The sequence below is a fragment of the Numenius arquata genome, chromosome 17, assembly GCF_964106895.1.
Source record: "Numenius arquata chromosome 17, bNumArq3.hap1.1, whole genome shotgun sequence".
NCBI classification, from domain to species: Eukaryota; Metazoa; Chordata; class Aves; order Charadriiformes; family Scolopacidae; genus Numenius; species Numenius arquata.
Genome location: NC_133592.1, coordinates 8,239,167 through 8,261,615, shown reverse-complemented (window position 1 = coordinate 8,261,615; position 22,449 = coordinate 8,239,167). Strand labels below are relative to the sequence as shown.

The 22,449-nt window shown below is 50.5% G+C and overlaps 1 protein-coding gene across 5 annotated transcripts in view; it reads left to right on the top strand.

Annotated features, from left to right (window-relative positions):
* The window catches only part of PRPSAP1 (phosphoribosyl pyrophosphate synthetase associated protein 1), a 29,108-nt gene extending 13,263 nt beyond the window's left edge, over positions 1-15,845 (top strand). For all 5 annotated transcript variants that reach the window (XM_074159935.1, XM_074159936.1, XM_074159934.1 and 2 more), the window contains 7 exons: positions 2,363-2,535; positions 2,924-3,039; positions 3,846-3,901; positions 4,429-4,574; positions 10,793-10,863; positions 11,593-11,739; positions 12,407-15,845. In XM_074159935.1, the coding sequence (XP_074016036.1) occupies positions 2,363-2,535; positions 2,924-3,039; positions 3,846-3,901; positions 4,429-4,574; positions 10,793-10,863; positions 11,593-11,739; positions 12,407-12,565 (868 nt within the window). In that variant the 3' untranslated portion in view covers positions 12,566-15,845. The remainder of the gene's footprint in view (positions 1-2,362; positions 2,536-2,923; positions 3,040-3,845; positions 3,902-4,428; positions 4,575-10,792; positions 10,864-11,592; positions 11,740-12,406) is intronic.
* The last annotated feature ends 6,604 nt before the right edge of the window (positions 15,846-22,449 follow it).

Genomic DNA, 22,449 nt, shown 5'->3' with positions numbered 1-22,449 from the left:
GGTTGTTGCAAAGTCAATTGGCAGCTTCATGTAAGGCATTTGCTTAGCCCTTATCTCCAGGAATGGCGCAGGCAGGGATGGGGAGCAGCAAGGGAGGCTCCAGACTGCTGGAGAGGGGTGGTGAATAGGGTGTTGGGGACAGCTGAGCTGGCTCTGAATGTCCTGGTAATGAGCTGACAGTCCCCGTGTGCAGTCTTGGCTTGGGCTTTCCAGCAATAACTATGAGCATGGCTTCCAAGCAGGAGGTAGGGAGGGCAGCAAGGAGGGATGCTCTTCTGGGTAACTGTTTTGCAGATGCTGTGGCTGGGATTCCACTGAAGATGTTATTTCCCGCAATTAGTCCCCACCCCAAGCTGGGTCAGTGCCCTTTACAGATCCATGTGACATCTAGCTCAGCACAAAGCATCCAGGAGGGTTCTCCTTGCCTTGATGAGCCCCCAGCCCACCCACCCTGGGCCCTGCTAGAGCGCCAGACACATCCACCTCTGCCTAGTGCCTGTGCCAGCTGGTCTACAGGAGCTTCCCAGAGTCCAGCATGGGGTCCTGCTTGAATATTGAGAGAGGTGCTGCTCCTCAAGTAATTTCTCCATCTATATGGCTACCGGTGTCCCACAGCAGAACCAGGAATGCTGGTGCTTTTTGAAATCGGTGGTAACCCTTTCTCTCGGGAGCAGTCTTGCTCTCTATCTGCTTTTCATGTGAATACATAAAGTTTAAAGATTTTATTTGTTATTTTTTAAATTGAAAAATAATGGTGGGAAATACTGAATTTTCTGGATGAACTTTAAATAGGCTTAAACTTGGCCACTTTGTTTTTATACAACACTGATAGTAGCATCTTTTTATCCTCTCACGGCCCCACTGGCACAGCTAAAACACCAAAGGGAAGAAACAGTTCTTTGTTTGCTCGTTGTCCTACGTGGCAGGGGGCTATGTTTTATGTAATTCTTGGCTGGGTGCTTCCGAGCTAACAAAGCTTTCTTGTGTGTAAACGGCATTGTGTGTGAGGGCTGGTGGGGCCAGAGGGATAACAGAGACCCAGAGCACTCACAAACGAAGAGGCACAAATGGAGGTTAATTTCTGAAGGAAGGGAAAGCAATGGAGAAGTGGGAATGGTTAGGGATTTGTCACAGGTCACACAGACGGAGGCTTAGAAAATGGTATTTCTGAGCTCCTGGGCAAGTTGTCCCCAGTGGTCAGGAGGAAAACGGGTCCTCAAGCAATGTCTGGGTAACATCCAAAAAGCTCTGCAGAGCTTTAAGCTGCTCTGTGCTGTTTATTCCTCTGCTGCTGTGTGGAAAGATGTGGTCAGTCCATGCTCTGTCACCATGGGCTCCACAACTGAGCCACCCCCAGCATTGCCCTCCTGGGGACCTGTCTGGGGAAGTGGTGTGTCATTAGAGGCTGTCCCTGCTGAAAACCCCCAAGCGAGAGTGTCTGCATTGTAGTAGCGTTGTCTGTCCCTCTGGCTTCTCTGAAGTGCGTGTTCTTCAGTTCCCAAGTGGTCTCCAGTCAGTTTGTGACAATGCAGATAATGTCTCTTGGTCTTGCCTTTAAGGATCTAAAAGGGCTTGGCTTTTCTTTTTCCCCTTCCCAGAATGAATTAAAATGCAGATTAATGCAATCCTGCTGGGCCACACCAGTCATCACGGTGAACCAAACTGAAAATGGGGTTTTCTGTGTATTCCTTGCTGTGGTCCACAGATAAATCCAAACAAAAAAGCAACATAGGCAGAATGTGTGTGTTTTTTTTTTTTTTCACAAGAAATGACTGTTTAGCACTTGCTGTGCTGTTCCTTCCATCTCTAGATAAGCTAGATAGTGTGGAGATGCTGACCTCCTCCAACGCTGTGCATCTGGACTTTGCACTGCTCCAAAATGCAGTATTTCTTAAGGCAGGAAAAATAACTTGCCTTTACATTGTTGAAAACACCCTAATAAATCCAGGGTGGATGAAGTTGTGTTGGCTGCATGTGTGCTGCTTGTTTAAAAGCCCATCTTATTTCAAAATACACTGTATGAAGTAACATTTGTTCCAACATTAAATTTTAAAAAAAAATGCCCTTTTTTTGTTTTGTTTTGATGATGGAGGGAAATCATTATGCACTTCCTGCTAGAATACAAAATCAAACTCTGGTCCCCAGCTCCTGAGTGCTGGAGTTGTGTCCTGTACGTACAACAGTTGATTGTAATGTGCTGTGCCATGATGGAAGGAGTAAGATTACAATCTGGGTCTTGCATCCGTTAGTGTAAGATGTAGCATTATTTGCTTGGAAGTTTGGCGAGGAGAGGTGTGGGTATAAAAGGAGTTGCACTGGAAAAACACCTGCTAATATTTGGAATGGTTTTCAAATCTCCTAGAGATGTGAACACGGCTGTCATGGAGCTGCTGATAATGGCGTATGCACTGAAGACTTCCTGTGCCAGGAACATCATTGGGGTCATCCCTTACTTCCCCTACAGCAAACAGAGCAAAATGAGGAAGAGGGGCTCCATAGTCTGCAAGCTGCTGGCTTCCATGCTTGCCAAGGCAGGTGAGTGTCCAGTGCATCCAGCTGCTGGGCGGAGATGTCTGTTCGTCTGTTCTTCACCTTTTGATGTTGGGATGTGCCGAGCCATTGAGCCACTTCGGAGGAATTCATTTTCTTCAGCTTCACTTTATTTCTTTGTAACTCGCACCTGGGGACGTGGCCTAGAAGTGTCAGATTGAAATAGTGTCAGCCTAGTGCTGTGACTTACCGCATGCCTGTTTCTCGTTGTGCCTTTGGAACTTTTTACGTTAACCTGTTTATACTTACGTTATCACATGGTGTAATAGTCTGAGTAATAGCTAAAATAGTCTGGAAAATGGAGATATTCAAGGAACTCCAGCCTTGTGGGAGTTGTCTCATTGAATTGTTATTTTTATTTTTTTTTCCATAGGTTTAACACACATTATCACTATGGACCTTCATCAAAAGGAAATTCAAGGCTTCTTCAGCTTCCCAGTAGACAACTTGAGAGCATCCCCTTTCTTGCTTCAGTATATACAGGAAGAAGTGAGGTTACTCTAGTTCTATATGTATCAATTTGTCTTAACTCATCTTAATGTGAGAGCAGCGTTGGGCCTCCGCTTATGCAGAGGTTGTGTTGTCAGGCTAGGTCAATCTTTCTGTTAATGAATTTTTTCTCGGGGGGTACCTATTGTATGTTTCTTAGGAAAGTGGGAAAATATTATATTGTATGATTGTACCTGGATAGAAATTGAACTCCTGACCATAAGCAGAAGATGAGCTCACTGTAGTGTTAGTGCCATTTGAGAGATTCGTGCTATTTATGCTCTAATCGCCTTTTAAATCCTGTTAAACTATCTCCCCTCGCCCTTTGTTCTGCGGTGGATGTCTGACTGCTCTGAATTATTGATAGACATTGTCTTGGGCTGAGTGTAGGAGTGCTGAGCACAGGAGGGCTGAGGGCAGGGCACGGAGGTTTTATTTTCCATGTGCGAAAGATGATGCTTTATGCCCACGTGGTAGGAGCAAGGCTTCCCCATACAGGGAGAGTGGGCTCTGGGTTCACACCTTCCCCTGCCAGGGTTTGATACCTCTGGCCCCCAGGGCCCATCACTGTCCCTTCCCTTCTTCCCCACACTGTGTGCGGTGCCCTGTGTCTTACAGCTGCGCTCAGCGCTGCAGACCAGAATACACAAATACTGGTGATGAAAATAAATGCAACTGCCTCTAGTTTCTTGCCACAGAATGATGATTTGGGTCTGGGGAAGGAGAGCGGTGCGATTATTCAGCCATGTATCAAATCACTCACTAGCAAGAAGGTCTTTACTGAAATAATTTTCTATTACATCCAGATTCCAGATTACAGAAACGCGGTTATTGTAGCCAAATCTCCTGATGCAGCTAAAAGGTAAATGGATGCTTTACTAGCTGGTTAAAGTAACTTGGAAAAGATCTGGGCTGATGGGAAATATGCCAGGAAAAATACAGGAGGGCCTCAAATAGCTCAGCAATCTGGTCCATGAGCCTTTTGCTGCTGGAAATGGGATGGATGTCTGTAGTGGTGCAGATGGGCAGCCGAATTTTGCAGTCCAGCCCTGTGGGAGTAAACTCTGGAGGTCTCTGCTGCTGCTGCAGAGCTCGGTGGTTCACCTGGGGCCATGATCAGACTTGCTGCATGAGTTTCAGCAGTGTCTGACCATCTCAGCAAGCATTTAGCATATGGAAGAACACTCTGTGGTGGAGCCAAGGGGTAGAGTGGGCTTTGGGGTATTAAAGGAGGAATGAAAAGTAGCTTCCAGTGAAGTTTCTTGCTGGGGAACAGCCATAGGGGTGCAGCCTTTGCTTGTCCCGTTGGGTCTGGGAGAGACCTGCTGCACTGAGCTGTGGAGTTGCATCAGCCCAACATCCTCCTGACGTGCTGTGGTTGTCCTGCAGGGCTCAGTCTTACGCTGAGAGACTACGGCTGGGACTGGCAGTGATCCATGGAGAGGCTCAGTGTACGGAGCAGGACATGGATGATGGACGTCACTCCCCTCCGATGGTCAAAAATGCAACTGTGCATCCTGGTCTGGAGCTGCCGTGTAAGATTAAACTTCTCTGCTTACCTTTGGGCAAAAAAAAAGGGAAAGTTTGGTGGGAAATTACTGTTGGTTTAGCTGTGTAGGTATAACCAACCTAATGGCAGTTGGACCAGTGGAATTTTTCTCATGGAAAGGTTGATATCAGTAAGTTGTAGGAGAAGATACAGGAGAAGGTTTTTACTTAACTCTTTCTAGCCATCCAGAGCATAAGTATTGTTCTCATCTGTGCCCACTCAGCATCGGGACTGACAAACCTCTGACAAAGGTGGTGCTTTTACAGCACTTAGTGACAAAACTCGTTGAGCTAATGAAACAGAAAAGAAATGCCAAAGCATAACTAACATGGGAGCAGCCACTGCGACAGGCTGGTGTCCCCAGCGGGGAGGGCAGGGCTGGCCTTTTTTTTTCCCTTCCTTCTGCAGCCACTGGAAACGTTCTTCATCTTGGCAGCCAGGGGATCATCTTCCAGTGTCTGCTTTGACAAGGTTTTGAGGCTTGTGTGCCCTAGTGTGAATAAATTCTCCAAAAGCATTGCTGAGCTGCTTCCTTTGCTCTTGCCATCAGTTGATAAACTGCTGATTTGGGAGCACGGAGGACAGTTAAAAAAAGAGGAGGAAACTTGTATTCTGGGAAATGCTGGCCTCTTAGGATTTCTTGTATTCCTGCAACAGCAGCAGTCAAGCAACAACAGTACAATCAAAACCCAGCTCCCTCTTGGGAGAATTTTAACTTTCCAGGTAGTACATGGTGGTAGGACAGAAATGATGAGTGCAGTGAATGTGGCTGAGAACTGAGCGTGGGAAAGGCTGCGTGCTGCTGTGTGTGGTAAGGAGCCATCCATCATGCAGCCAAACTTAATTATACTGGCAGTGGCTACTGATAAGTGTCTCCTCTTGCCTTTTGAAGTTTAGGGAGAACATCCAGTTTGTGGGTAGGTTGTGGGGGGAAGGCAAGTAAGACTGCAGGCATTTTACATTACCCCAGTCATCGCTCACCATTATACAATCAGTCAAACAAAGCTTATGTTGCTGGTGAAACTCCTCTTGGGTGTTGGGGTTTTGGCAATGAATTTTCGGACTTCATCTTGCTTGTCCCCCTTCTGATGAGGATTTTTTTTTTTATGCGCTTCCAACAAAATGGGAATTTGCTTGATTACTCCTGGCCTTTTCCTTCCCCTCCTACTCTGAAGAGGATGCTGTCCTCCAAAATATCCCCAGCTGACATTTGTCTGTTACCAGGGCATTGATGTGACTGTATCTTTATTTCCAACCATGTCACTTTAAAGGAAGCTCAGCTGTGGGATGTTGCTCTGCTGGAGAGCCCCGTAAATGGTAGCTCATACGGAAATGTGCCCTTGTCCAGTTTAGTTATGATTTCAGTGGAAAATTGTTTTCAGTCCTCCACTATCGAAACATGAACTAATTTGCTGTGTATCACCGCTTTCTTATTTTATCTCCTGCAGAAACTCTGCGCTTGACTAATGACCTTACATTCCTGCATGCCTAAGGCACAAATGTAAAACAGTTAAGCTGTGGCTTGGTCGCTGTCTGTCGGGAGTGAGATGTGGGATTGATTATGGGGTGAGCTTTGTCCAGAACTCTCAGCAGAAAGTTGCTTTTCTTTCCAGTTTTCTAATCTCAATAGATTCCTGGTTTTGAGTGAGTTTTGGGTGAGCTGGGCTGTGTTACTGGAGGTGTGGAATACTGAGGTTGTATCTAAAAGCTATAAGCTTCTAGAGCATCCTGGTTGTGTCGCAGCCTCTGCTGTGGATCCATGCTCTGCCAGACAGAGGTGAAAATGCAGCTGGAGTTAGGGATGGCGGTGCTGTGAGTGTCTGTACTTACCCTCTCTGCTACACCTCCTTTCTTGTCCAGTTCATTTGAAAAGTGTCTTCCCACCTCAAGTGGCACATCAAACAAGACCCTTGGCCAGCTCTTCCCACCATGTGTACCATCACCAGCGATCCTGGTGGTGTATGCTCTGATGGCAGAGGGAAACAGGGTTCAGCTATGTCCCTGTATTGTCATTTGTGAAAGTAGGACATGTGCTACACACCCAGAGCTGTACACTTCCTTACACCAAAACTGGCCAGAAAAACCTCTGGTTGTTGGAACAGAACCTGTCTCTAGGTCTGCCTGACGCAGCTACCACAGACCTGGGGCTGGGCAGTGACAGTGGGGATTCTCCTGGGGGGTGGCTGAGACTAACCGGGGAGCATCCTGCTCTGGGCTCCAACCAGATAGGTGTGGACCATCCTGTCCTCCCTCTCTAGACTCCGCAGTTTAGGTCCCTGGCAGTTGTGTTACAGCCAGAAACCTGTGTCTGGGAGCAGCCCCAGAGCCCTACAGCAGTGGTTTATGCTTTATTTCATTCTTCATGGCCTTCCTAGTGAATTGGCTGGGCTCCTGTGTCCTGGCATGCACCTTTTCTCCCTATTCTAGTAGAGAGCATGTGCATTTAATTAACGAGCGTTATGCAGTGTAATGGCTTATTTATTGTCCCGAGAGCATAGCCTGATGCATTACTCTGATTTGGTGGCATATGGAGCCATAACAGAAAAATGCCAAAGGTGCTTCCAATAGCACTTCTTAAAGTGCTGGGCTAAAGTGGCAGCAACGGCTCGTGTCACTCAAAACCCAGAAATCGGAGCCTTTGAGACAGGATGTCACTCCGAGGTTATTCTCTTTGATTGTGTGCTCTTTGTGTCTCAAAGCTTGCAGCTGGCTTGAGGCTGCGCTTTCACAAATGCGTGTGGACTCTTTGCGTGTTTCCTTGTCCTTGAGAAAAGGACTGGGGCACCATCTGTTAAATCATTTTAGTGGCTTTGAAATTCAGTGCTTTATACAGATAGCTAATGGTCTGCTTCAAACCCAGAGCCCAGCAAACCGCTGTGAAGGGAAAGAGTTTGGGTTAAAAACTGGACTGAGAACAGGTCTGTTTCTACTTCCCTACACCCATCTCTTCCCTGTGTTTGGGCTGGGCACCAGGATGTTATCTGTCCTTCCAGGTCTGTCTCCTCACAAAACAGTTTGTTCCTGAGCAGCCTTTTGCTCATAGACTCTGTTGTAAATGCAGCATTATTTTACTTGGTGATTATCGCTTTAATGCACGCTGTCAGCTCCAAACAGAATTTGGTTTAGCATTTCTTCACCCATTTTTGAATGCTTAAGGCAACAGGCTTACGCACCTGGGAATGCTGTTTCTTTGTGCTAGTGATCACATCTCCCCTTTAACGTCTGGTACTTTGGAGTATATTACTTGTGTCAGAATGAAAGTACAGGTTAGAGCGATTGGCCGATTGACTTATTTCCCCACCACCCCTCAGTGTTCTTTGATATTCTTGTTTGATAAGTGGTGGTGTTTTTTTTTTTTCCTCCCTTTTTTTCCCCCCTTAAAAGCTACAGATACCACAAGCATCTTTTCTTACTCTTCAGAAAAAAACAGCAACTCTTTTAACGTAAACTCGTACATAATCCAAGGGGTTATGTCAGGCAGAAGTACAGCTGTGGCTTACTTCTGTTGCCCTCTTTTGTCTACATACAAATAGACACAGAGTTTTGTGTCTGGAAGGAAAATGTTCTTTATTATTTGAATCCTTTTTCAAGTCACCTTCTCGTAGCAGTTCTGACTTGCACATCTTGGTATGTCCAAAGATTTTGAAGAAAGAGAAACTGGCCACAGTAACCCTTGCATAAGCTCTTGTCACGTTGGAGCAATCAAAGTTCTCTTGCAATTTGATGTGGTTGTGGGTAGATCTTTGGCTTGCAATTTTTTTCTTTTCTTTGCAGAGAAAATTGAACAAGAAAAAGGGAGAACATCTCTTTAGGATCCGGGTAGGTCGACATGTTGCCTACCATACTTTAAAGTAAAAAATAAAATGCAGCATTTAAAAACAGACACGAGATGCAAAGTACTGCTAATGTTGCTGGCTGCTGTGTTAGCCTTTGAGCGTAGCAAGGAACGTGTTTGCTTCCCTTATGGAATGGGAGGATACTGATTTGCTGAAACTTCATGTGTTTATCAGTAAAACGGTGCTGAATTTCAGCTCCCTCTGGTCTTAGGAAAGAGTTTTCCCTATCCTGGCTGCTGTAAACAGAAATGGTGCTCATCTGTGGGTGCAGACGGAGGATGGGATGGCAGCCAGATGTAATCCTTTTGGTATTTCACAGCTCCCACCAGGAGTTTTGTTACTGTCCAAGCTAGATAATAAACTAATAACTAATCTAAGCAGGTACGTAGTGCCTGTAATTGAAATTTATGATCTGCTTATCTCTTGTGCTGCTTAATCCTGGTTCATTACAAGTACTCTTCCTTCTCACAAGAATATTTTCCCTACAGGATTTAGACATGACTTTGCATTTGATAGGAGACTCAGAAATAACAGTGCAAGGGAGGCTGGGGAATCTGTGTTCCAAAGAGCAATTAACTCTTAAGTCCAAGGTAGCTGTGACTTGAGTGGCAAAACCTAGCTATGAGTAATGTAACGTTGGTCAAAACGGAACTACTGAGCACCTTTTATATAATTTTAGTAGGCTTATGGAAAACCAATTGGTGAAGCAGGTCGTCCCTATGAAGAACAGCACTCTTTGGAGCTGTGGTCCTTGTGATTGTTCTCATCGCATCCCTCAGCCTGACTCACTTGCCCAGCTGTGCTGGCACTCTCCGCATTCCCAGTCACTGAGTTGTGGGAATAGTTCCGGATCAGCCTGCTGTGCAGGATGGGGAGTTTCATGTAGGACTTTTTTGACCCAGAAGGGCAGAAATCAGTGTTCAGACAGGCTTTTTGATGGGTGATGGCTTGTGTTCTCATGCCGCTCGGGTATTATATGGAAGTAGGTTATCTTAAAGAAGAAAAAAAATCTTGTTACCGAGGGTGTCCAAAACTCCTTGGCACTTGAGAAGCCTCTATGGCCAGCATCCTGGCAAGCCCTGAGCTTACGAAGAGGAGGGGTACGAAGTGCCTCAGTAGAACACTTTGCTGCACTCCCTGTAGAGAGCATAAAATCTTGGGTGGGTGCAGGTGGGCCGGGTTAAGTGCCACAAAATGCTGGATGTGCGTATTTGCTTCAGTGGTTAGAACAGCCCAGATTATCACCTAATGACACATATGTGCCCACCACCATGTCCTTCCATGCTGGGAGTTTTTGTACTGTGTTCACTGTATAAACCAGCACCTTCTGGAGAGTAAGAGCTTTGGCTTAGGGACAGCAGGTCCCTGGCCAGTGCCAGAGGCTGAGTGCCGTTTGATGTGAGTCTCAAGGCTTGTGTTACATCTGGACACTCTCAGTGCATCCTGGTTCATAACTCTTGTTAGTTTTCATATTGCTGCTGGAAGCTTTTTGGGATAAGGGATAAATCCTGTTGAATGTGTAGTTTTTGCCTGAGCCGTGTCAGTGCAGAAGTAGAGCCAGGAGGGAGTGGAACCTTATTTTCTGGTCCATCTTTTCACCAGGTGTCAGATAGCACAGCTTATCAATGTGTACTGTTGCTTCCAGTTGCTGATTGCACCGAGCTTGTGGAAGTGAGTTTGAATTGGATTTTTGTCCTGCTTTTTCCATGAAAACACTTCTTAAAAAAAAAAAATATATATTAACAAACTTTGTTTCTGCAAACTTCCTTAAGGTTTCTTTGCCTGAGCAGGTAGTATTAAGTTCCTTGCACCTTCTGGAAGAGCTGTGTGTGTTTGGTGTTATGAGAGAAAGCAAGCAAGTGGCAGTGCCAGTCTCAGGTCCTTCAGATGAATTAATGAGTCCAACAGGTGAAAAATTGCACCTTGTAAAGCATATGTCCTTTGTGTTGCTCGGAGAAGCCCATTTGTTGTTCCCAATCATGAGACCCCTTTTGTCGAGTCCTGCTGTAGAGCACAAAGAATGTCACTGCCACGTCCCATGAACTAGGTGCTGCTCTGTAGTTCTCCTTGCATAGGGGTCTGTTAAGATAATTTGGATTCGCTTTCTGTCCATGAGGTCAGTACAAGGTCCCCATAGAAACCGAAAATTTCATCTTTATGCAGCAGTGCTGTTCATTTAAGGAGGAAAACGATGGTTAAACCAGTGGTTACCCATGTAGGTGGGTGTCAGGGTAATGTAAAGCACATGTCTGTATCTGTGCAGCAATGTAAGACACAGTTAAGGCCTGAGCCTCTTGTGTGGTGGAGCTGTTGTGGTTTGACTCAGGGCTAACTGACCTGGGCTTTTTTTTTTTCCCTCCTTCTTTAGTGATGATGGCCAAGGAGAAACCGCCAATAACTGTGGTTGGAGATGTTGGAGGAAGAATTGCCATCATTGTGGTATGAGTGTGATGGAGAAGGAAGGGTGGGGGGTGGCTTCCTCCCAGCATCTTTTCCTGAGCTGCTTTATCCCAGAGCGTCGGAGTCGCTACTGGGGTGGGAACATGATTGTTGCCGCTTTTTTCTCCAGTTCTGCTGGTGACCTTGGTTATTTCAGCTTTCTGTTGAAAACCCTTTGTATTGAGCGCTTTAAGCCCCGAAATCTCCTTTCTCCCTTGAATCTACAAATGTCAGATATCTACAAATACCCAACAAATCCAGGACATGCAGAGAAATCTCCTCAAAAAAAAAAAAAAAAACAAACCAACAAAACAACCCCAACCACCCAAACAAAAAAAACACTTGTGGAGCTTCTCATACTTGCTGTGCCACGCTGCAGTCTAAGGGATCAACATGCAGCTACTATCACCGTGGAAAAAAAAAAAAAAAAAAAACAACTTTGTGGGAGAGAAACTCTGTCTGTGTGTGTGCACATGCGGGGACTGATGTGTTTCCAAGACACAATATTTGTCTTGCACACTAGCAAAAGGGCCCATAAATCAGGGAAATGGTGTTCACAGATTGAAGTCGTGCATGTGACTGGTTTTGCATCTCAACAGCAGCTGAAGTAGCCAGAGATTATCTTTTTCAGCTGCGTACATGGCCAGAGCTGCAGTACCTTGCAGATCCACTCCTGCCCTGCAGGCACGGTAAACCTCTGGTTTTGATGCTATTTCTGTTTTTTCTCAGGATGACATCATCGATGATGTGGAAAGCTTCGTAGCTGCGGCAGAGATCCTGAAAGAGCGCGGAGCCTACAAGATTTTTGTGATGGCTACTCACGGGCTCCTGTCAGCAGATGCCCCCCGTCTCATAGAGGAATCTTCCATCGATGAGGTACATCTGCTTTCTGGACTGTGGAGGAAGGGGCTGGCTTTGGCCAGGTTGATTTAAAGCACTAAAACCCACAAACTGATGTTCTTCCCCTGCCATGTAACTCATCTCTGAAATGACTGCTTTCATCAGATGCTTTCAATTAGCCGGTTCTTCATTTAGGGAAGGAAAAAAGTGTGTGATTAATACTTGTTCAGATCAGAGCTGCTTCTCTGTGTATGTTTTCTCCCTAATGCACAGATATTAGTCATTCCTGCCTGGTCACTTCCCTCGCTGCAGCTGGGTGCATGTGACAGTGTTCTTGCTGTACAGGCCTTCTCCCTGTCCTTTTCCACAGCTGACGATGGGCTGTTTGGTACATTAAGATAAAATTTCAAACCTCACCCTTAGTAACAAACGAGTCAATCCTGCGATCTAAATGGACCCATCAGCCTGCGTGGAGGTGGCTGTTGTAGAGTGCTGGTTATGCTGGTCCCCTCGACAGATTGACTGTCATGTAGGGGAAACCGTTTATTTTAATCTTTTTTTTCCTAACACATAAGGATTTCTTCCCCTGAGCTGTGAAACAGCAGGTACACACCACTCGGGGAGTTATTCTAGGGTAGCTGCTGAGTGAGAGAGAGCTTATCAGCGGCACAACTAATGATCTTTTCTTTCTGGCACTCTGTAGGTGGTAGTAACCAACACAGTTCCTCACGAGGTACAGAAGCTGCAGTGCCCCAAGATAAAGACTGTGGATATCAGTTTGATTCTTTCTGAAGCCATCCGACGAATCCACAACGGCGAGTCCATGGCCTATCTCTTCCGCAACATCACTGTTGATGACTAGACCTAGCTTCCACGGGAGAAGGAAACATGCATGAAAAGGCAATACCATAAATTATAGGCATTACACAACTGTTTATTCTTGTAGAAGCGTGAAGGTTTTCAGAGTCTTGAGCCATGAGAACTGATGGGGAAAAAAAATCAACCTGACCAGCACTTTACAGGTGTATAGAAGAGGCCACTGGCAATGGGCAGGATTACATCTTGATTAAGAGAAATGGAGAAATGAGGTGGTGTTGAGTTTTTAAGTTCCTTTAATTGTTGTTTGTTCTTTTTTTTTTTTCCTAGTGTGTTATCCCTTGCCCTGTAGGGGGGGGGGAAGAAAAGCAAAAAAAAAAAAGTAGTAGCTGTCAGCTTATGAGAAGGGAATAGAGAGTGCTCGTTGCTGCGTGTGGGCAGTGAGAGGAGACAGCCTTTGGGTTTCTGTTTCTGACTGTGACTCGCTTGAGAGCACAGGAGGGAGCGCTTTGTTCCAGCGGCTGAACTGCTTACTGCTGGCAGAGCAGCTCCTTGCCCGTTGAGTGGCCTCTCATCCCTTGTACAGCTTAGCAGGGACTTTCAGCAAAACCAAGTTAGCGGAACATCCAGAAAGGGCAGCTTAGGGCAACCCATTCATAGGGCTACTTGCATCCTTGTGCCGGGGTGCTGGGAACAAGCTCACGTGTGTCTTCCAGCAGGACAAAGGAATGGTAGTTAATGTGCTGGTCTTTTCATTTTGCGAGCCTTGGATCATTATTGTTCTTCAGTGGCAAGGAACATGAGGGTCTAGGTCCTCACTTGAACACTTGTCTGCACTGTAAAACCAGGCGCAGTTTCTGGAGGTGCCTGGGGCTGCTGAGTTGTAGTAGTCTCGTGGGGAAGGGGAGTTGGAACAATCTCTGCCTTGAATGCAGCTGTGCTCTCCAAAACACTAACACTGAACCCGCAATAAAGAGCATAGGATTTTTCATTTTTGGTGCTTTCTGTGAACCCTGTGCCCTCTGAACAGCTGCTGCATCTGTACTGTGGGGCTGTTGCTGTCACTGTGCTCACTTGGCAGCTTGCAGCCGCCTTCCATGGGGAAGCAGGACTCGCTGCTTGCTCCTTTTTTTTGAATGACACTAATCCTTAGCTGGAGGGGACACTTGAGAAAGCGACACAAGGTGGTTGTGAAGGGGCTGTGTCTCCGGGATGATAGAAGAATAAATTCCCAAACTGTGGTCTCCCCGCCTTGATGAGGCAGACAAACACACTCCAGTAAAACCCGTACCACTTTCTAACCTGCTGATGGGATGAACAAATCCTGCTGGAGGCAGTTGCTTCAGAAGAGCACCGCTGGTGATGGGCTGTCTCTAGCAGGCAGCTGTTGGGTTTTGCTTATCCTTCAACTTCTCCCTACACCCTTCTCTTCCACTCCAGCATCTAAAAATGCGAATGGTGCCAAGGGGCAGGCAGGGACACTATCAGCAGGACAAGCTTTGAACACCGGGCAAACGAATGCGCCTTGGTGCGGGGGAGTTTGTCTTGCAGAGAAGCGTCCTGTCTTGTAGCCAGTGAGGGTGCGTGAAAACCCAGAGCGGTTTGGTCTTCTCCAGTATACCGCACAGATTAACCCTCCAAGCCAGATCCCACAAGGGGTACGCAGGGCTGGATGAGGTCTTAAGGCTGCTGACGGTTTTCCACCCCTAGAAGTGTTCTTTCCAACCCCTAGAGGTGTTCAAGGCCAGGCTGGACGGGCTTTGAGCAACCTGGTCTAGTGGGAGGTGTCCATGCCTGTGGCAGGGGGGTGCAACTAGATGATCTTTAAGGTCCTTTCCAACTCTAACCATTCTGTGGTTTTTTCCTGCATTTTCAAAGTACGATGAACAAACCATAGCTGTACTCTCTGTACTTTGTGACCACGGTGTGGCTCCTTGGCCGGTGCTGTCACACAGTGCTGTGCTGTTAAGTATTACTGAAGGGATTGACTGAGTGTGTGAAGTCCCTGCCGATGCTTATGTGGCACCTCGTTCTGAGCCAGTACCACACCATGCTCTTCATACTGGAAGCCAGTGTTAAAAATGTTAGTAGTATTGCTCTTCTCTCCCCTTCAAACTGCTTGTCAGACCTGCCAGGAGTGAGGTCAGGGATTCTTGAGTGCTGTTGCCCTGTTCAAAAGGTTTGCTTTTCCTGGGCTGTATTTGGGTAGAAACTGGAACCGTGGCACCAGTGAGCAGAGGGTTGTGCTGGTGTCCCCTGGGTCACACTCGGGACCACAGCCCCAATTATCCTCTGGCCTTGCTTCAAACCTTACCTGACTGTAAGCCAAAAGCAGCTTGGGCTAAACTGAAGCCAGGAGATGTTCCTGTCTCAGCATCCTTAACTGCTTTAGGAAAACTGGTACCCTGTATTCGGTGGCCCCCAAAGGTCACAGGGAGGTGGTGGGTAGGGGCTGGTGTACACTAGGATGTGGCATCTGCCCAACCTGACCTGGTTGGGACCTAGGCTGCCATCACATCATCGAACCTGCTTTCTCATTTTGCCTTCTGCCCCGAGATCCACCCCTTGCTGTTGCTGTACCTCTGTGCTGATGTGGCCCTGTGTCATTTTAGGGCTCTTGGAGCTTTTCCTGCCGGCCCTGGGTGCTGCCTAGAAAGCTGGAGCAGTCCCTGTGTGTAGCTTGAGAGCTCCTGAGTTCGCAGCTCTGCCGGTTACTGCAGTTAAGGCTTAGGATCCCTTCTATAAGGGTGAGCTTCTTGCCTCAGTACATCTGGTTCCCATCTCTTAATCTCTCTACTCCCTCTTTGAACTCAATCCTCCCAGCTTGGAAAAGAAAAATACACACTCTGTATGCTTTCGTTTTAATGCCTGAAAACGAATCTCTTGCATCTTTTAAAAACGCAAGGTGTCTGTTCTGTTTCCTGCTTGCCCGCTCCCATCCTTTCTTGGGAATTGTCTTAGAGTGCCTCTCCGAAGGGGGGAGATGTCAGTGCTCCAACTGTGGGATGGTCGGTCTTGGAGGGTTATCAGGGACAAGAAGTTTGTGTTGATTCTTTTTGTAAATACTCGTCTGATGGATCGCTCAGGTTCAAAGATTTTCCTAGTGTTTGAACACTTCCAAGGGTTGTCTGGAAGCATGTGTTTACCTGTGTTTCTTTTTCCCTGCTTATTTGGCTCGTTGCTTCGGAGCAAGGCGCTAGAAAGCTCTGTTGATGCTCTCATCAGCAGCCTTCCACCATTCCCATGTCTAAGGGAGAGGGCAAAATCTGTCATGCTTTTCAATACCTCAAAAAAAAAAAAAAAAAGAAAATAAATTGAGGTGCTTCCTTGGGACTGGTCTCCTCCTGGATGGTTTCAGCCCGGGCTGTGCTGTGTGACCGTGGTATTGTCTCTCCCCAGGGCTCAGCCCTCTTTCCCAGGGCCACTCTCCCTGCGCGGGAGCTGCCCTTCCCTGGGCATGGGCTGCTGCAAAATACCAGACTGCACCAGCTGCATTTTTAGGTGTTAATGTGGGAAAGGCAGCAGGGAACCTCGGTGTCTCCCATCCCTGTGGGTAACTTCATCCCGAGGACCAGTAGGGACCAGGGGTGGGGTGTCACCTAGCAATGGGAGATGCTGCGTTGTCCCGTCACCCCTCCAGCTGCTGGTTTGATCCCTCTGTTCTGAGGAGGAGGAAGGCTGCCAACTGTCCGTCCCTCCCACTCATTCTGCTCCCTCCCAGGCAGGAGGCTCCTGTCCCCCTCGAGTCCCTCCATGGGTTCGGGCAGGACAGCAGCAATGGCCCAGCTGCTGGATGTCACCATCTGGATGACTGAGGTTGGGGCTATCAAGTTCATGGCACTGCACAGCCTGCTGTGGGCCATGGTCGGCCACCTGGGCCCGTAGGACCTACCTGAAGAAGCGAGGGACACACCTCGAAACCCCCCTACCACCACCACTTCCTGGGGGGCAACCAGCCTGCCAAGGCACCCTCTCCCCTGGAGAAGGGGGACAAGGCCCAGGGCAGCAGCCTCAGGAGCTGGGGGAGCAGCTGCCTGGGAAGGACCTGCTGCAGGAGACCACGAGTGGCCCTCAGCTCGCCACCATGGCCAGTGACGCCACCATGGGGATGCAGCTGGGGTCCTCCCTCTGGCATAAAGACCACCACTCTGGGGACACAGCCAGGGTCCCCTGGCACCGAGATCACTACCCCAGGGGTGCAGTCAGGATCTCTCAGGCTCCAGTAGTGCCTCCAGCTGCTGTGTGGAAACGGTGGAATCTCTCTGCCAGATCGGGCAGCTTGGCCACCTGAAGGAGCAGATGGCCCAGCTGGAAGCCACCAACTCGGACCATGCTGAGCTGAGAAGCTGCCCTTGCTCTTCCTCAAGGGAGATGGGAGCCCTGGGAGAGCTTGCAGGGGGGTGTTTGGGTGTGGGGACACCCTGGGGTGGGGACTTGTGCTTAGACCCTGGACCCAAGGGCAAGACCCCCTCTCTGACAGCGTGTCCCCTTGGACCATGTCCTTCTAGATGAGGAGAGCATCACCCTCTGGGGTTGGGTGTCCTTCCTGCAGGGGCCTGCCAGCGACCTGCAGGCTGAGAAGGGGAAGGTGAGTTGGTGGCAGTCCCCAGGGGGGCTGCGGGGATGCCGGGGGGGATATTGGGCAGGGAGGGGGCAGCTGAAGAGCCCCTGTGCTGGGATGAGACACGGGGTCATGCCACCAATGCCGTTCCCAGATCAGGCAGCTGGAAAGCCGGCAGCTAAGCCTCCCTGTGCCCCCGTCTTGCTGGCCAGGTCCGTGCTGGAGGTGATGGAGCTGGAGGAGCTGGGACTGCAGGAGAGGACCAAGGCCATGCTGATGGCAGTTGGTGACCAAGACAGTCAAGCTGATGCAGGTGAGTTCTAGGGGGAGTGTGCCCACCAGCTCCAAGGGGTGGTTCTAGTGGGGTTCCTGGCCACCTCTGCTGGCTGGATGGGGACATCAAGCCTCCACAGCACTTGGGCTCGTTGGCTGCATCCATCCCATCTCAGAGCCGATTCCTGTCCCTAAGGCAGCATCCTTCTAATGGTCCCCCCTCCTGGCTGCCTCCCCCTGGGGACCACAATGTCTCACCCTGGGGTGGCTGGCTGAGGATGCGCCCCCATCCACAGCTGGACCACCTGGAGCTAGGGGCTTTCCGGCAGCAGCTGGAGGAGCAGAGCAAGAGGATCCTGGAGCAGCTCCAGGAAGAGGCTGATGACGCGGCTGGGATTACGGAGTGAGCGCGATAGGGACAGCGGTGGCTTTGGGGACAGCGCTCGCCCCGGTCCCTCTGGCTATCCCAGCCGGTGCCCACATGGTAGCCTGGCACAGGACCAATTTAGCCAACAAACGGTGGTGGTGCTGATGAAGTAGCTGTGCCTTCTCCTCTCGCCAGCTGCAGTTCCTGACATTAGCGGGGGCACAAGGAGGGGGCACCTCTGGGACAGAGTCCTCTGGAATCAAAATTTTGGGTGCAAAGGCTTTCTGGGGTGAGGGCAGGTGTGTGACATGCAGCACCGTGGAGCTGGGTTGTGACCCGCTATCCTGGCAAGGCGCAGGGATGTAATTAGCACTGACGAAGCGACGAAACCGGTGCAAGGGCCAGTTGGGATGGAGGGGTGGGCGCCTGCACCCTTCACCCCGTGTCCTTGCCCCGCCATGGGCAGCTGCTGGGTTTTGGAGCCGGTGGCCATGGGCAGGTACCCTGCCGTGGAGCTGAGGGACTAGCACACTGTCACCACCCCACTGCGGCACCTTCAGCCCAAGGTAGGGACAACAAAGGTAGGGATACAGCAGGGGGGACTGAGGCTGGGAGGGTGATGCTGAGCATCTGGAGGGGTCCGTGCCTCAGTTTCCCCAGGGAGAGATGGGTGCGGGAGGATCATCTGGCGATGCTGAATTTGGCCCCATGGCTCAGCCAGCCCCTTCTCTCCTTCCCAGCAGAACGTGGTGGATCTGTTGGACGAGGACAGCCGCATCCACAGGGACCAGCTGGACAAACAGCTGCCTGCGCTCCTAGGAAAGGAAGGTACAGCCGGAGCAGGCTTGGGAAGAAGATACCATGGTGTGAGGAAGGTACAGCCGGAGCAGGCTTGGGGAGAAGATCCCATGGGTGTGAGGAAGGTACAGCCGGAGCAGGCTTGGGGAGAGGAGCCCATGGGTGGGATGGGGACAGCAGAGAGGGCAGGGTGCCTGCGGGGTGCTGGCTTTTCCCCCAGCCATGTCCCCTCCTTGGTTCCTCTGGTCTCTCCTGCTGCCCCAGCTGCCTGCCCCGCAGGCTGCAGGGATGGGGGGGGCCAACCCCCATCCCTTGCCCCCAGGCCTGGGCAGCCCAAGGCAGTGGACCACCAGCCAGGCTCATCCAATGGCCACCTCTGCGGGACAGACCCAGCACCCCGGCAGCTGGGGATGGGCAGCTGGTGTTAAAAAAGTGATATTTTTTTTTCTTTTAATTATTAAATTCATTATTATTATTTAAGTCATTATTATTATTATTTAATTGATAAAAAAACCTTCAACCTCTTTTTTTGTTGTGTTTTTTTTTTTCTTTTTTTTCTTTTTTTTTTTTTTTTTAAGCAAGATTGATTTGAAAACTAAAAAAAAAAAACAAAAAAAAAAACAAAAAAAAAAAACCAACCCAAAAAACCCAGCTTCCCCCTCCCTGGGGCAGGGCCGTGACCAGTGGTCACAGGGACAGGGTGGGCATCACCTTTATAAATCACAGCCCCCAGTTCTACTTCCCCCCCCCCCGGCCCTGGAGAGGTGCAGAGGGAGGGAGGACAAGGTGGGGGGGTGCAGGATCTGTGCAAGAAGCTGGGCTGAATTTCGGAAGCCAGAGGAGAGGCACGCTTTGCTCTGCGCACTGCAACAAGTGTCCAGGAAATCGAGCCCGGGCGATGGGGGGGGGGGGGGGGCAGCGGCTCTGTGCCCCCATGGCCATGATCCGGGGTGCCGACAGCCACCTCCATCCATTTATTTTTCATTATTTCCCCCCCCCGCCCCTTTCCTCTCCTGCCCTGCTGCAGGGATGCTGGGGGAGGGGGGGGGGGAACGTAGGGAAAACACCCCCCCACCCAGCAGCGCCTCCATGCTGCTGCTTCCTTCTCTCTGGATTTATATACATTAGATATATTTATATATTATAGTTATATATTTAAAAAAAAAATAAAACGGGGGGAGAAAAGACCAGCTAGAGGCTCTCAGGGGCCGGTGCCCTCCCCGGCAACATGTCTACCCCCTCATAAAAATAATAATAAAACCTAGAAAATTATTCCAGTGCGTTTTTGGGGGAGCCCCTGCTCCCAACGCCCTGGCCTGGCCCCCCCCCAATTCCCCAGCCCCCCTCCACCAACCCAGTCTTATCTCTGGCCGTCCATGGTGGCCATGGCTTTCTGTGGGGGGGCAGCAGGCGGGGGGGCGGGGGGCCAGGAGGGCTGTGGGTGGTGCAGGTGGTGGTGGAGGCCGTGGGCGGTGGGCGAGGAAGGGGGCAGCCAGGCGGGTTGGTGGCTGGGGGGCGAGGAAGCCCAGAAGGGGCTGAAGCTGCCCGGGGGGGAGCAGGCCATGGAGGTGATGGGGCTGTTGCTGCTCTGCAGGCTCTCGGAGGTCCTCAGCTTGGAGAACATGGCCAGAGCGTCCGGGAAGTTGGGCGGCGTGGCCGGCGTGTTGCTGGGGGTGCACATCTGCAGGCGGAAGAGGAGAAGGTGAGCGTCAGATCTATCATGGACACTCTCGGGGTCCCAACCTGCCTGCAAGAGCTGGGCCCACCACCGGGGATCCCTGACTGTACCCCACACCTGGGATCCCCAGCTCCAGGTGATGCTTGGAGCCCAGCTCTGCCATGCAGACCCCAGGGGGTCTGGGTGGCTCCCCCAAAGGTGTGAGGGCTGCACGGGGAGGGTCTCCAGCCCCGCCAGGGCTGTGTTTGACCCATCCAGCCTGGTTCCCAGGGGAGGGGGGGGGGGGGAAGTCACTTCCCTTCCCCACCACCACTGGACCCGGGGAGCAAAACTCAGTGAGGCTGCATGGGGTGTACGCGCGGGGAGGGGGATGCACTGGGAGGGGATGGAGGGGGCGCGTGCATGGAGGCTGCTTCCTCCCTCAGGGTTAAATCTGCCCCAAATCCCTGTTGATACTTGTTGCAAAAAAAATAAGAAACCAAAAAAAAACCTTCACGTGACTGCTTCAAAAAAACCAAACAAACAACAACGCACACGAGACACACAACGCACACGAGACACACAACGCACACGAGACACACAACGCACACGAGACACACAACGCACACGAGACACACAACGCACACGCCAACCACCAGCCCTGGACTGAGGTCGGACACGATGCTGGAGGAGGGACACGGCTCCGAGCTTCTGGGGTAGTGTTTGCTGAATTAATTAAAAAAAATTAATCTAAAAACGAAAATAAATTTTAAAAAATGCCGTGTAATTATTGCCTTCCTCCTCCAACATGGTTTTTTGTTTTGTTTTTTGGTGAAGGAGCTGCTCGGCCATCAGAGGGTTGATCCCAACAACCCACACACCAAACAGCTCCGGCGAGTCCCGTCCCCGCAGCCCGGACCCACGGGGGTTTCGCCGGGCTGGGGGGAGCCTCCCCCCCGGCGGGGGCGAAGGCGACGAAGCGCCCCACGCTGCGCTGGCAGCTTTGTTCTCCGCTGCTTGAAACAGAAATAGAAACCGCGACCGTAAAAACCCCCTCGCCCTGAGCCGTGCGGGGCATTTTAAGCTGCAGAAATCAGGATGCTGGGGGAGGGGGGGGGGGGTGCCGAGGGGGAAATAGAAACAAAAAAAAAATGCCAAAAAATGTGAGATGGGAGTATTTGGTGAGAGTGAAAGGTATCTTGTCACCACGTGGAGCACACGGTGGTGGGAATACACTACTGGGAGGGGGAGAGGAGCCATCCAGCCCCCGACCCTCGGTGCCGGGCTGGGTGGGAGGCGATGGGGGGGCCACCGTGCCATCGGTGGGACACGAGTCCCAGGGAGCAGGATGGGTTCCATCGCAGCCACCCAGCGGGAGTCACCCCAACCAAGCTTTTGGGGCAAAAACACGGCGAGGCCTGGATCCGGCCGGCAGTTCCCGTCCCCTCTCCCACCGGGAAGGAGGGTTTTCTGCAGGACCACCCCCTGTAAACCCCCCCCCCCCCGGGGCTGCGAGGAAACGTGCGGGGGGGGGAGGAGGAATTAACAGAAAAGGGGTTTAAGTGGGATCCGAACGGGCAAAATGACTTTCCCCGAGAGAGAAAGCGCTTGCTGCCAGCTGTGCCGGGCTGGATGGCGATTTCCTGACGGCAGGAGAAAAGGGGAAAAATAAAATGAAATAAAAAAAAAAAAAAAAATCAGCTTAACCCATCTCCGCTCCTTCCCCCGCCCGCGGCACCGGTCAGTTCCTCACCAGGGAAAAAAAAATAAGATGATGAAAAAAAAAAAAAAACCAACCCTAAAAACACACCAAAATACACCCGGAGGGAAATAACTTCCTCCCCTCGGCCAAGGGGACGCGCCCTCGGCCAAGGTCAAGTGGTGTTTGGGAAAAGGGGGGGGACGGTGGGGGTCCCTGTGCGTGTGTGTGTGTGTCCCCCCCACCCCGGCCCGGGGAGCCCAACTTCCAGCGCGATGCTCGCGGAGACAAACTATTTCCTGGCAGACATTTTAGCTCGTGTTTACATTCGCCGGCTGCGTGTTCCTCCGGGTGCAGAGCAATATGGCTGGCGGGGGGGGGGGGGGGAGCTGACAGCCCCGCCGCCCCCCCCCCCCGGGAGGGGGAGCTGTGGACCCCTTTGGGGGGGGGATTTTGGGGAGGGGTCTTGAGCTGGGTGGTGGGTGTAGGTGGGGGGTTTGGGGTGGTTGGTAGGTGCTGGGGGGGGTGTGTAAGTGTGGGTTGGGGGGGTGGGGAGGGGATTGGGGGGGTGTAGG